Source organism: Pseudomyrmex gracilis, unplaced genomic scaffold, assembly GCF_002006095.1.
Source record: "Pseudomyrmex gracilis isolate BER0280 unplaced genomic scaffold, ASM200609v1 scaffold_41, whole genome shotgun sequence".
In the NCBI taxonomy this organism is placed as follows: domain Eukaryota; kingdom Metazoa; phylum Arthropoda; class Insecta; order Hymenoptera; family Formicidae; genus Pseudomyrmex; species Pseudomyrmex gracilis.
Window position 1 is genome coordinate 993,368 of NW_018020625.1, and position 11,275 is coordinate 1,004,642.

General features: G+C 40.5%; 4 protein-coding genes across 4 annotated transcripts; 2 read left to right on the forward strand and 2 right to left on the reverse strand.

The window, feature by feature from the left end:
- The first annotated feature begins 1,159 nt into the window (after positions 1-1,159).
- LOC109853011 (serine/threonine-protein kinase mos) lies at positions 1,160-3,578 on the forward strand. The gene is made up of 4 exons (XM_020424710.1): positions 1,160-2,385; positions 2,484-2,656; positions 2,744-3,126; positions 3,265-3,578. The coding sequence occupies exons 1-4, from the start codon at positions 2,207-2,209 to the stop codon at positions 3,568-3,570; spliced, it is 1,041 nt and encodes a 346-aa protein (XP_020280299.1). The 5' UTR covers positions 1,160-2,206; the 3' UTR covers positions 3,571-3,578.
- On the reverse strand, positions 3,555-4,376 carry LOC109853012 (U6 snRNA-associated Sm-like protein LSm5). The gene is made up of 3 exons (XM_020424711.1): positions 4,239-4,376; positions 3,915-4,111; positions 3,555-3,756 (listed from the first exon to the last, which is right to left on the reverse strand). Exons 1-3 carry the CDS (start codon positions 4,282-4,284, stop codon positions 3,724-3,726), a joined length of 276 nt encoding a protein of 91 aa, XP_020280300.1. The 5' UTR covers positions 4,285-4,376; the 3' UTR covers positions 3,555-3,723.
- Positions 4,377-4,442: 66 nt separating this feature from the next.
- Positions 4,443-6,786, forward strand: LOC109853010. The gene is made up of 3 exons (XM_020424708.1): positions 4,443-4,686; positions 4,959-5,282; positions 5,379-6,786. Exons 1-3 carry the CDS (start codon positions 4,580-4,582, stop codon positions 6,742-6,744), a joined length of 1,797 nt encoding a protein of 598 aa, XP_020280297.1. The 5' UTR covers positions 4,443-4,579; the 3' UTR covers positions 6,745-6,786.
- LOC109853009 (ribosome biogenesis protein BOP1 homolog) lies at positions 6,783-11,052 on the reverse strand. The gene is made up of 8 exons (XM_020424707.1): positions 10,848-11,052; positions 9,858-10,622; positions 9,085-9,760; positions 8,752-8,961; positions 8,390-8,667; positions 8,208-8,307; positions 7,924-8,119; positions 6,783-7,771 (listed from the first exon to the last, which is right to left on the reverse strand). Exons 1-8 carry the CDS (start codon positions 10,926-10,928, stop codon positions 7,618-7,620), a joined length of 2,460 nt encoding a protein of 819 aa, XP_020280296.1. The 5' UTR covers positions 10,929-11,052; the 3' UTR covers positions 6,783-7,617.
- Between the last annotated feature and the right edge of the window lie 223 nt (positions 11,053-11,275).

Here is an 11,275-nt window from a genome sequence, read left to right on the forward strand (position 1 = left end):
ATCCACCTGTGAGATTTTCCGAATGAATTATTTTCGCGCGCGCGTTTTTGAAACAAACGCCACGGTTTCGTTTTGTTTTCTTGAAAAATCAAATGTAGAAAAAAAAAAAAAAAAAAACCGGTGCCTCTGAGTGCCTCAAGTTTGCGCTCGACGATACAATGCTCAGGAAAAGTTACTGTAACGGCACTATGGTATAAGGGATAGTGCCAAAAAAAATCGAAAAAACGTGTTACGAGGACAACGCTTGGCTAGACTAAATGCGAAGACCGTGTGTGAAGACATACCGTGTGTAAAAAAAAAAAAAGAAAAAGAAAAAAAACCATTTTTCCCTTCTCTTGTTTTCTTCTCTTCACTCTCACACATATATATATATATATATATACATACACACACATATCTTTAAATTTGTAGATACACGTGCACGTTTTTACGTATCCGCGCGAATACTTCTCTTGTTCACGTTGCTATACGGATAATTCTCCAGTACAATTTTCTTTTACTTACTGCACAGGTACTTACCACACTCGCGGATACGCTATAAGTATAAGCAAGACACATATATATATATACATACATAAAATATAAATATACATATTTTTATATCTCTACAGACACGTCCAAAAAATTTTTCGACTTCACAAATCCTCGCGCATTGAACGGATCTTCCGTTTTTTTTTTTTTTTTGCGGGATCTTTTCGAAGTGTGAAGAAGAAGAGATCCGGAGAGATTGTAAAGTCGGAGTGCGAACATGTGTACCTAACGCGATGTTTTTAAACTCTATCGATCTAGATTCTCGGTGTGTGTGTGTGTGTGTGTGTAGATCCCGAATGCGCGCGTTCGGCGGTATACGTGTGCACACACACACATCCTATATACATATTATACATATATATATTCCAGTACTTACTACTTCGCGTGAAATACTATGACTTTAAATTCTCGTTCTCTTACGGCTCGAAAATCTGAGGTCCGCGCGCGCGCTTCGAGCGAGAGACCGAGCGATCAATGGGCGCTATAATTAGAGCGATACGAGAGAACTTACACGGTAAGGAACAAGGCTGGTGAGCGATGCGTTATATAGCGAGAGAGCGAAAAAAAAAAGAGAGAGGTATAGTTAAATAAGTAAACTATTTTCGAACAAAATAGAGAAGAATATATATATATATACATACATTTAGAAGATATATATACTGTATTTTCATTCGGTAGAGTATTTTATTAAAAAAAAAAAACCTTCCTTATTGAGACCGTGTGTTCCCGCTTACTACGAGTTTGTTGATTGCGTGTTAATTGTGTGACAATCATATATATATACATATATGTATATATATATTATATATATATATAGTTACACACATAGAGAGAAAGATCTCTAAAGAGCGGAGGCGGATACTTAATCATTGTGATAGCAACAATATAGCAAAAATCGCTCGAGATACCCGCGAGCGCACCTTAATTTTGTTAGTAACGCAATTTGTAAGAAATTCTAACTAACTAGCGACGTTTAAAAAATCGATTCATAGAACAAGGTACCGTATCGATAACATAAGCGCACGCATTATAATAAAATATGTACATTCACACGCGTTACTATACTGTGTCATTGATATTACCAACATAGAGAAACTTTATCGGGGAAAAAAAAAAAAAAAAAAAAAACACGAATTGTTTACGTGAAACGATAGAACGATATATATATATATTGTATAATTTAGTTAACGTACACAGTATTAAAAGAAAAAAAAACAGAGAGTAATAACTAGGAATAGGCCAGTAGCTGGTTTACGCCTTAAAAACTTAGATGACTGACGAGAAATAAAACATATTTTAATTCCTTCGCTCGTTTGAATTTTTTCCTAACCACCCGTTCCGAAAAATTTAATTTTTCTCAATTAACGGACAAGAGACGGAGAAGGAATGTGAAGTTTTTCGCGCCACAAGTCGCACCGGAACACAAATGTGTTACGTGTGTCCGTAAACATTACGTACGCGTGTACAATTGTATAACACATCCCTTCTTTCGCGCCTATCGTTCTTCGAATGTGTTCGTGGCAAGTGGAATCTCAATGAAGAAGCATCAGTACAAGAGTCGGAAAGAACAAATTCTCGAAGAAACGTCGTCGTTTTCGTTCTGACGGAGAGAGATGAGATATAAAGTGTTTTCCGCTAACAATACGATGAAAAGTTCCCGATTGTTTTCTACCACATGCGAATTGCGTTAACAAGAATTGATTCTGTAAATCCTCGTTTTTTTTTTTCTATACATAGAGAAATTTATGTATTATGGCAATTACATTTGCGTATAAACATGGCCTCGCCGCGAAGATTAGTGCCCGCATTGAAGCATCTGTCACCACGGCCGCTCAAAACCGTTCTGAACACCAGGTAGGAATGAAATGGTTCAAAACACGCGGTTGTCGATTGATTTTCAAAAAAGCGACGTGTGATAATTTTTTTTTCTTTTTTTGAAAACGTTTTTCAAGCCCGAAAACTCCAGGTAATAATCAACGAAGAGCAGAAGGTAACAGGCTGCTGTCTCCCTTTAATATCGATACTCCCAACAGAATGGAAATACTGAGGAATGGTCTGCCGAGGAAGCATCGTCCTGTGCTGGGAGCGGGTGCCTTCGGTACTGTCTACAGAGCGCTTTACAAAGGTATCTTCTAACAACACCTACGCTCTCTCTCTGTCTCGCTCAAAATTCCGATATTCCAATTTTCTTGTGTCGTGGTGTGCTCGTCAGGGGACGAAGTAGCTGCCAAAGTGATTCCTCGCAAAGGAAACGACCACGAGACGATAAACTCCGAGAAACACGCCACTGTTCTGCGACACGCGAACATCGTGAGAATATTAAACATCGAACAGGGCAACAGCTTGTCGCTGATAACAATGGAATTGTGCGGCACGTCGCTGCAGGACCGACTGCAGGATTCGGCGCTATCTCGCGAGAAACGTGTCTCCGTTTGGAGAGACATTGCCCACGCGCTCCAATTCTGTCACGCTCACGGGGTGATACACGCGGATGTGAAACCCACCAATATTCTAATGGCCGATGATCAGGCGAAGCTAACCGATTTCGGTAGCTCCATACTGCTCAGCGAGCCGCACAACTCGATCAAGCCGCGAGTATACAACTTTATTTTTATTTTTGTTTTGTCAAATCTTTATTTAAAACTTAGTCAATAGAAAAAAAAAACTATAGAATATATAGGATACTTGGCTTTGTTTTCACGAAGAAAAATTTTTTTATTCTCTTCCCGTCAGGGCACACCGGGTTACGCAGCACCGGAAGTTCTCAGAGGAGACGTGCCTACGTTCGCCGCCGACGTTTATTCACTGGGAATTGTAGCCTGGCAAATGCTGTCCAGACAGGTGCCCTTTCACGGATTGCACAGTCACACCGTCATATACATCTCCGCGAAAGGAACGCGTCCCAACGACGAGGTTCTTGATGATGAATTTGATGGAAATTACAAAGAGTTGTACAGAACGATGTGGTCGCAGATTATCGCGGACAGACCGACGCTGAGGAAAACAATTGATACGCTCGATCGTTTAATTACAAGTTGATATTTGTTGTTTAGCAAAAATTAAACTTAAGAAATCCAGTATACGTGACTAAGTTACCGTTTGTTTGTACTTTTATCACAATTTTAAGAACAAAAAGTGTTGATATACAGTTGGCTTTTTTTCTTGCGTGCCTGGAATGTACGATTCCAAAGTTTACGTATCCGGCATCTCGCCACCAGGTACCAACTGTAACAGAGAAGAAACAAAGCAACGTGTAAATCGAATTTCGCCGTTCCGTGCGATACAGAAAAAAAAAAAAAAAAAACTGTAATCTGCCAGAAATATTAAGTGTCAATAATCAGAGAGAGAAAGAGATATATGATATAGCACACTGTGATAATAACCATAGTGATATTGCTGCCGTTTAAAAGAATCTGATCTAGCTTTGTGACTCTGCGGCCTTCGGGGGTCGCTTCGCTTTCTGTCACATCTTCCAGCAACATGTTCACGAAGTCATCGAAACCCTGCAGAGTCCCCACGATCTCTTTGTCGTTTTTCATTATAATGTGTATCCGTGATCCGATGCATTTGTCGACGAGTTCTGCAAAACAAATGACGTTTTGTTGACGTTTTAAAAAAATGTGTCCAAACCGTTTGTTACCGTTTAGGTTACGAAATACAAAATTCGCAAAACATTTCGAGTTCGCCCGCGAGGAGATTATTTTTACCTAAAGGCAACAAGGTAGACGGATTTGTGCTGACCGAGGTAGTCATGATTCAAATGATTGAGCGAAATTGCAAAAGTACTATTACACACAACAACAACAGTGCAATTATTAACCGCTCCGTTCTCGATGACTGTGATGAGTTTTAAACTGTTGATCCTGTCATCTAGCGGCAGCCGCAATTTTGCCGCCAAACACAACGAAACACGTCCGACGTCATCCAGATGACGCCTGCTTCGTAACCAAAAACTTTGTGCGCGATCAAACTAACCATAATAAAAAAAATTTCGGTTTTGTCACACAAGTACGAGAAAAAAAAAACGAAAAAACATTTTCGGGGGTGAATGCGAGCGATACTAAACATGGACTTGAATTGTCAGAATTCTAGCTTAAACGCTGAATATTTGCTCGACCAGTTAAACACAGCCAGGCGAGAGATTAATAATTTGAGGTATTTTTTTAATGAAAATTTATTCATTTTCACGCAAATGTATATACGTTAAATTTCTTTCTTGTTCAATTTCTTTCCTTCTGCTGAAAAAATTTTCCCAATAATTTTATTTATACAAATAAATTGTATATCTCTTAGTTTTATGAGTTGTTGTCATGTTTCCAGTAACATATGTTTACAAAAATCTTGTATCTCACAAACGACCCCATGTGTGTAAACAAAAATTCAACATTTACACCAGACTGCATCCTCATTCAACAAATATATTACAGACAGCAGATAAAAGGTCTCAAGTATATATTTGACAAAGATGTTAGCAGTATCAAACATCTCTTGGAAGTGCAAAAGGATAAAGAAACTCTGCCACAGACCAAATTAATATCTTCGGAAGAGGCAAAACCTGGCACGAGCAAGGACGAAGACACTCTCAAGTTAAAACCTATCGGTATTATTTCCACTTGGTTTCCTAACAAGCGAGCGACCCCGCGACAACCTGGAGTTTGCGGAAAAGTTCCGGGAAAGCTAACACTTTACAACTCTGTATTCACAAATCCGGATCACGCTTTACAGGGCTTGCAGGATTTTTCTCACATGTGGTAATGTGGAATAAGTTTTTTGTTTTACGATAAAAATTTTAATGCCACCGATGAAACCACGGAGAATCTGAATGATGTTTGATTTTTTTCTTTCAGGATTTTATTCTATTTCCACAGAAACGATTCAACGCACACTCGCGCGAAAGTGGCTCCGCCGAGATTGAACGGCGTGAGAACTGGCGTATTTTCTACACGGTCCCCGCATCGGCCGTGTCCCATTGGTCTGAGTTTAGTCAAGATTCTCAAAATCGAAAGTAATGTAGTTTATTTTGAGGGTGTCGACATGGTGAATCAGACTCCAGTTTTGGACATAAAACCGTACATTCCGCAGTACGACAGTCCGCTACATATCGAGAAATCGGTTAGGTTGCAAGAGAATAGTGTAAATATTTCGGACATGTTTCACAACAGAGAGGAGACTTCGGTTCCAACCGGGGATCAGTCGGCCGACTCTTTCAATGACGAGGTAAACGTCAACACTAACGAGCAGGTTGAGATTGATATTTCCAGAGATGAGGAAATAGCTTTGAGACTTCAGGCGGAAGAATTCGAAGTGTATCCGTACTTAGATGAGTACAACGTCGCGAGACAATCTTCCCAATTAGCCGAACCTCATGCAAATGCGATCACCTCGTTACAAAGCGGCACCAATGCGGATATTATACACAGAGAAACATATCTCATGCAAGACGGGACACCCGACTCGAGATCGGACTTAAATTCGTCCGTCGATTCGCAGGCGGAGACGTTCAGAGAACTGAACGGCAGATTGCGCGACATAGATATGAACGATGCGAATTCGATTGCGCACGCGGAGGATAATAACGAGAGAAATTATACCGAGAATCAGACGTTGCGCAATTCGAGATTGTTGGACGGAGCGGATGGTCCGAGCACGGTTTGCGGCACCGACGTAGATCTGATAAATCGTCACGTACTGCACACGAGAGTCGACAATTCGCCCGTGAGAATGGGAATACGGGAAGCGCCCGACGGCGAGGAAGGACTCGAGTCTCAGAGCTTGACGCCCTCGCGAACCTTGCCGGACATTCACGCGACAACAACCGCGGCAACAATCGAACCGGCGAATAATCCGACCGCGACGGAGAGCAACTTCTCCGAGATAAGAGTGCCGGATTGGATATCGCAACCTCGCACGGCGACATTGTCGGTGATTTTTAACGAACGCGCTCTGGTGCAATTGAACGAAATTCTGGACGATAAAGTCGAGGAACAGAAACAAGCTATAGAGAACGTGCTCAGGGAAGATCCTAGGTCTGTGTATTTGAGACAGAGATGGGGTAGTCAATTTTACACCTTTTTAATACACGACCTTCACATCACGTGCAGATTCGACGACAGTCGGGGTATCGTGACCGTGTTTCAGATTCGACACGCCGGTCGTACTTGCGACTGCGGCGAACCGGAATGGCAGTGCTTGGGTCATTCTCCCTTGTCTTAATGTATTTTTTTGTGAACGGATCAGAAAATAGAGAAAAAAAAACAACCCATACAGACACACAGAGAAGATACAAAAGATATTGTTACGTCGTAATTTTTGCATGCGAATCCTCTGAAATAATTTTGACTCGATTACTTCCACACCGTCTTTGATAATCTTCCTCGTAATATACCCTCACGGTTTCGTGGCGATACTAGCGGTCCCATTCTGTAACTTTTAACGAGAATACGTCTCGACTGCGTTCGAGGAACGCGCTCTGTCCGCGCTATTGTATCGTTCCATCTTTATCTCTCGTCGGACGTGAAACAAAGACAGAATGACGCAATAGCGCGGTTAACGCGCTCCCCGAATACTTTGTCTTTGCGCAGACAAAATGTATCACACAACACCGCATTCGTTTCGTCAACGAATTTATCGTTGCGAGTTACAGAACGAGGTTTTTTTTTTTCACGCCAAGTTGGAATCGACGCAGTAGTGATTGAAAAAAAAAAAAGTTTTTTCAAATCGTGACGGTCGCATTTCCGGTACGGAAGAAAAGCATCGCACGCTTCGCACACGCAAATGCAATTCGTTAAAAAAAAAAATATTTATACGTCTTACACAGATAAAAACGTAACTTTTGACGAATGTGAGCATTACAAGTTCCTATAATTTTGTTAAATACGTGCAATTGTCCAACTTAGTATTATTTATATATTATAAGCACTTTTTTATACATGTACACCCACACGAGAGTATAAGACCAACAACGCCAGTTCTGCGTAAAATTTGAAAGAAGAGGATGTGACGACGATATATAGTGTATAATTTTTTCTTACGAAATTGTGATATATTTTGTACGAAGCGATATTTTCTCTCTGAACATATATTTATTTATGTGTACATTAGTATGTTAGAATCCGCTCCCGCAGAGAACACCCACGGCTCAATGGGATGGAACGTAACGTCAAGGATGCCGAAATCATTGAACGACTCGTGGTTGCACAACCTCTTCAACGGCACGATTAACGCACTTTGCAAAAGATCGCTGCAAAAGATTCGATAAAAATTATATCGTGTGAGAAATAGACCGCTTCTAAGTGTTAAAAAAATCGATCGCTAGATAATAACGCGCGTGTGTCATATACACGATACTCGGATAGATGATCGCACACGCGCGTCCCCGCAAAGTTATCTTACTTGTACACCATTCCGTGCGATACAATGAGTCCCCGATCGTCGGCTCCCGAGGCGAACAAAGGATAACGTTTGTGATACGCCACAGCGCGCACACCGGTGCCGTGTAATCGCAACGTTTGATAAGGTTTCGAACTCAAATCCAAATCGAACCACAGCATCTTGCGATCGTGCGTTCCCACTAAGACGTCATCACCTCCTGAAAGATGCGTGGATCACCAGCAATTGTGAATGTAAAAAATTTGTTAATTCGAAGTACACACAAATATAAAAACGCGCACACCCACTTGGATGAATAGCCATTGTTGAAATCCATTGCGAATTGGAGTATAATTTTTTAATTATTTCCTGAGTCATTAGATTGTATACTCGTACATTCCTTTGTGTCTGAAAAAAAAAAAAAAAATGAAATCTTGATCTATGTAATCCGAAAGTATTAGAGAGTTGTTCCAAGGTGCTGAACACTTACTGCAACGAATAAAACCGTTTTAATTGGATGGAATAAAACACACTGTATCAATCCTTTCGATTTGCTAAAGGGCAATTGGGATTTTCGTTTGGACAATTGATGGATCAATACCGATCTGTTTTGACCGTCCGGCATTACGCTAGCAAAGTAATCCCCTTTTCCGTGCCACGTAACTTGCTTCACAATTTTAAAATGATTCAGAATTATTCTAATTCCGTTGTTCCAATTTTCTCCTTCCGCCTGTTCCCATTGTACCGCACTTTGCACTCTTTCGCACACTAATTGATCCAAAAAGCACATTAGTCTCATATTCAGAGATTTGTGATAATGAAAAACTAACGAACAAGTGATCAGTCGATTACCTTTTACGTTACTTTGCGGTATTATAGACAGGATTTTATCAGTTTGGTCGTTACCATGATCATCCCCGATTCCGGGATTGATCAAAAGAACTTTCTTATCAACCGCAACTGCTATCAGGGACAACGCTTGGTTCGGACACCAGGCAACGCTTCGAATAATACCGCCGCACGGCACTGTTTTCAAACACCTGCCTGTATTCACTTCCCATACTGCGTGAAAACAATGTTATGCATCGTATATAATTTAATTTTCGAAGTAAATCTCGAGATAAATATATTACATTTGAATTGCAGTAAATATATGTATAAGAAACATATATGCGACAAACTCACTTTTCAATAACATGTCATCTCCACCGGATGCAAAGAACTGACCCTCGGGTTCCGCGCTGATGCTTCTGACCATATCCGAGTGGCCTTTGTAAATCATGAACAGTCTTGTCGGGAACGGCTGCAAATCCTTTGGACTGGGCAGTTGCGGCACCAAATCCTCGGGTTCTATCGTCAATCTCATCTTAAACGCTCGTGGACACAGATACAGATCCAAACATCTCTGGAATCTCTCCTTGATGTATTTAGAATACGCCGGTACTTCTCGAAGTGAACTGTATTTTTGTGGTATAAAGTGCAATTTCCTCTTCCACGGTGTCGTCTTGAGTTTGTTCCATTCCTTGAGCTCTTTAGCGTCGAACAAATACTCCGGTGGCGGATTGTAACTCTCCGCGTGGCCGGGCAAGTGTCTCTTCGGTGCTGGAATATGCTTGTGAATTCTGCGCATTTCCTCCGACTGATCGTCGGACTGCCACAACATGTAGAACTGTGGTCCTTGATTTTTTTCTCTTTCCTTTTGCATCTCGGCAGTCGACTTCATCCAACCCATCTTGAGAGCGTGCACCAATTTCGACACCTTTCTGGCTTCAACTTTGGATGGCAAAAAGGAACGTTTGTGCTCGGGGAACTTGCGAAGCGGAGTTTTCATCACCTCAGAAGTGAACCAATCTACCCACGGCTGTAATTTAACATTAAAAATATGTGTTTAAATTCATATACAATGTAACGCGGTTACAATATATTCACAACAATTAAACTACAGCGCTACAACTCACCGAATATTCGTCGAATTGAACATCGGGTATTTTTTGCTTTTGGATTCTAACGATCAAATCTATGTCTTCCTCGCTCAATACAACATCCCGGCCAGTTTGAGGATCTTTTATTGTCCTCCAGAAGTCGGGATTCTCCATCCTCTTCAAAAAGTTATCCAATTCGTCACCCTTTTCGGGTTTCGGAATTTTTTTACCTTCCCAATCGTAACCGACGTGATCGTAATCGTCATACCACTTCAATGGTATCTTTCCAATTGTGTTGCGAATATCTTCCTCGTCCGAACTATCGTACTCGTATTCATCTTCCTCATTTACATTCTCAGACGCATCTTCATTGTCATCGCTCTTCTGTGTCTGTGTTTTTGCGGCAGAGCTTTTAATATTTTTACTACTTTTCTTTTTTGACGCAATATCTTTTTTTGCCGATGCTTTGCTTTTGGATACCAAAGGCTCTTTGCTCTTATCTTTCTTCTTTAAATTGCTCTTGTCAAGTTTTGGTTTTGTCTGCAGTTTCTCTTGTGTTTCTTCATCAGAACTGCTGTCTGCCTCAGAATCTTCTAAATCCTCAGCGTCTATAGATTCGTAATCCGATTCAGATTCAACATTGTCAGATTCAACATTTTCAGCTTCATCATCAGAAACAAAAACAACATGATCCTGCTCCGTATCTGAATCAGGTATTTTTGCATCTTCTTCTATCTCTTCATCTGTGGAATCCACATCGTCATTAATATGAACTGCTAACAAATCTTCTGTGCCAGAATCCTAAAAAGTATGTATGTATTCTTATCATGTTAATAACATTGGGATACACAAAACATGTGTAAGAAATTATTAATTACGTTCAAATTATATTTAATATGTAATTATTCTTCTTATTTATATTTCTCTTAATTACATTATGTGGTTTTTAAATTAAATATTACACACGCAAACACACACACGTCAATAAAAATATATGAAATAATATACATTACAACAAAACAGTACCTTCGCATTATCTGCAACATTTTCTCCATTTTCTTTCGATTTCGAGTTACTTTGTTTCCGTTTCACGGCTTTACGTGCCATTTTTGTACACAACTTTCAAAATAATATAATTAAATTTATTTCGCTTTTGAACGGAGGTTAGACACATATCACGTGTAGCTCCTTCTTCTTCTTCTTTGCAGTTTTGGCAAACACGTGTAACTCCTATCCAGTCTATCATCAGAGAGAAGCCTGAGAGCGGCCAGGTAAGAGAATGTGTAATCACTTTTCCGCCCCGTAAACTAGCGCCATGTACACGGGTGGTACACGTTGGAACTACGCAGCCAGTCAGCGAGCGACATGTCGGTGCGCTATGTCCACAGCGTGCGGTTCTATTCTGTGCTATGTGCACGAGTTTAAATGGTCACTTTCTTTAAGTGTGCGAGTAT

Bases quoted from the DNA above. Each gene is read 5' to 3' on its own strand.
- LOC109853012 (XM_020424711.1), bottom strand. From the start codon at position 4,284: ATGACTACCTCGGTCAGCACAAATCCGTCTACCTTGTTGCCTTTAG. The intron at 4,112-4,238 runs GTAAAAATAATC...TTTGTTTTGCAG, and splicing joins GTCTACCTTGTTGCCTTTAG to AACTCGTCGACAAATGCATC. The intron at 3,757-3,914 runs GTTATTATCACA...TCTCTGTTACAG, and splicing joins ACGGCAGCAATATCACTATG to TTGGTACCTGGTGGCGAGAT.
- LOC109853010 (XM_020424708.1), top strand. From the start codon at position 4,580: ATGCGAGCGATACTAAACATGGACTTGAATTGTCAGAATTCTAGCTTA. The intron at 4,687-4,958 runs GTATTTTTTTAA...AATATATTACAG, and splicing joins CGAGAGATTAATAATTTGAG to ACAGCAGATAAAAGGTCTCA. The intron at 5,283-5,378 runs GTAATGTGGAAT...TTTTTCTTTCAG, and splicing joins CAGGATTTTTCTCACATGTG to GATTTTATTCTATTTCCACA.
- LOC109853009 (XM_020424707.1), bottom strand. From the start codon at position 10,928: ATGGCACGTAAAGCCGTGAAACGGAAACAAAGTAACTCGAAATCGAAA. The intron at 10,623-10,847 runs GTACTGTTTTGT...CATACTTTTTAG, and splicing joins ATGTTGCAGATAATGCGAAG to GATTCTGGCACAGAAGATTT. The intron at 7,772-7,923 runs GTAAGATAACTT...AATCTTTTGCAG, and splicing joins TCGCACGGAATGGTGTACAA to CGATCTTTTGCAAAGTGCGT.
- LOC109853011 (XM_020424710.1), top strand. From the start codon at position 2,207: ATGCGAATTGCGTTAACAAGAATTGATTCTGTAAATCCTCGTTTTTTT. The intron at 2,386-2,483 runs GTAGGAATGAAA...ACGTTTTTCAAG, and splicing joins AAAACCGTTCTGAACACCAG to CCCGAAAACTCCAGGTAATA. The intron at 3,127-3,264 runs GTATACAACTTT...TCTTCCCGTCAG, and splicing joins ACAACTCGATCAAGCCGCGA to GGCACACCGGGTTACGCAGC.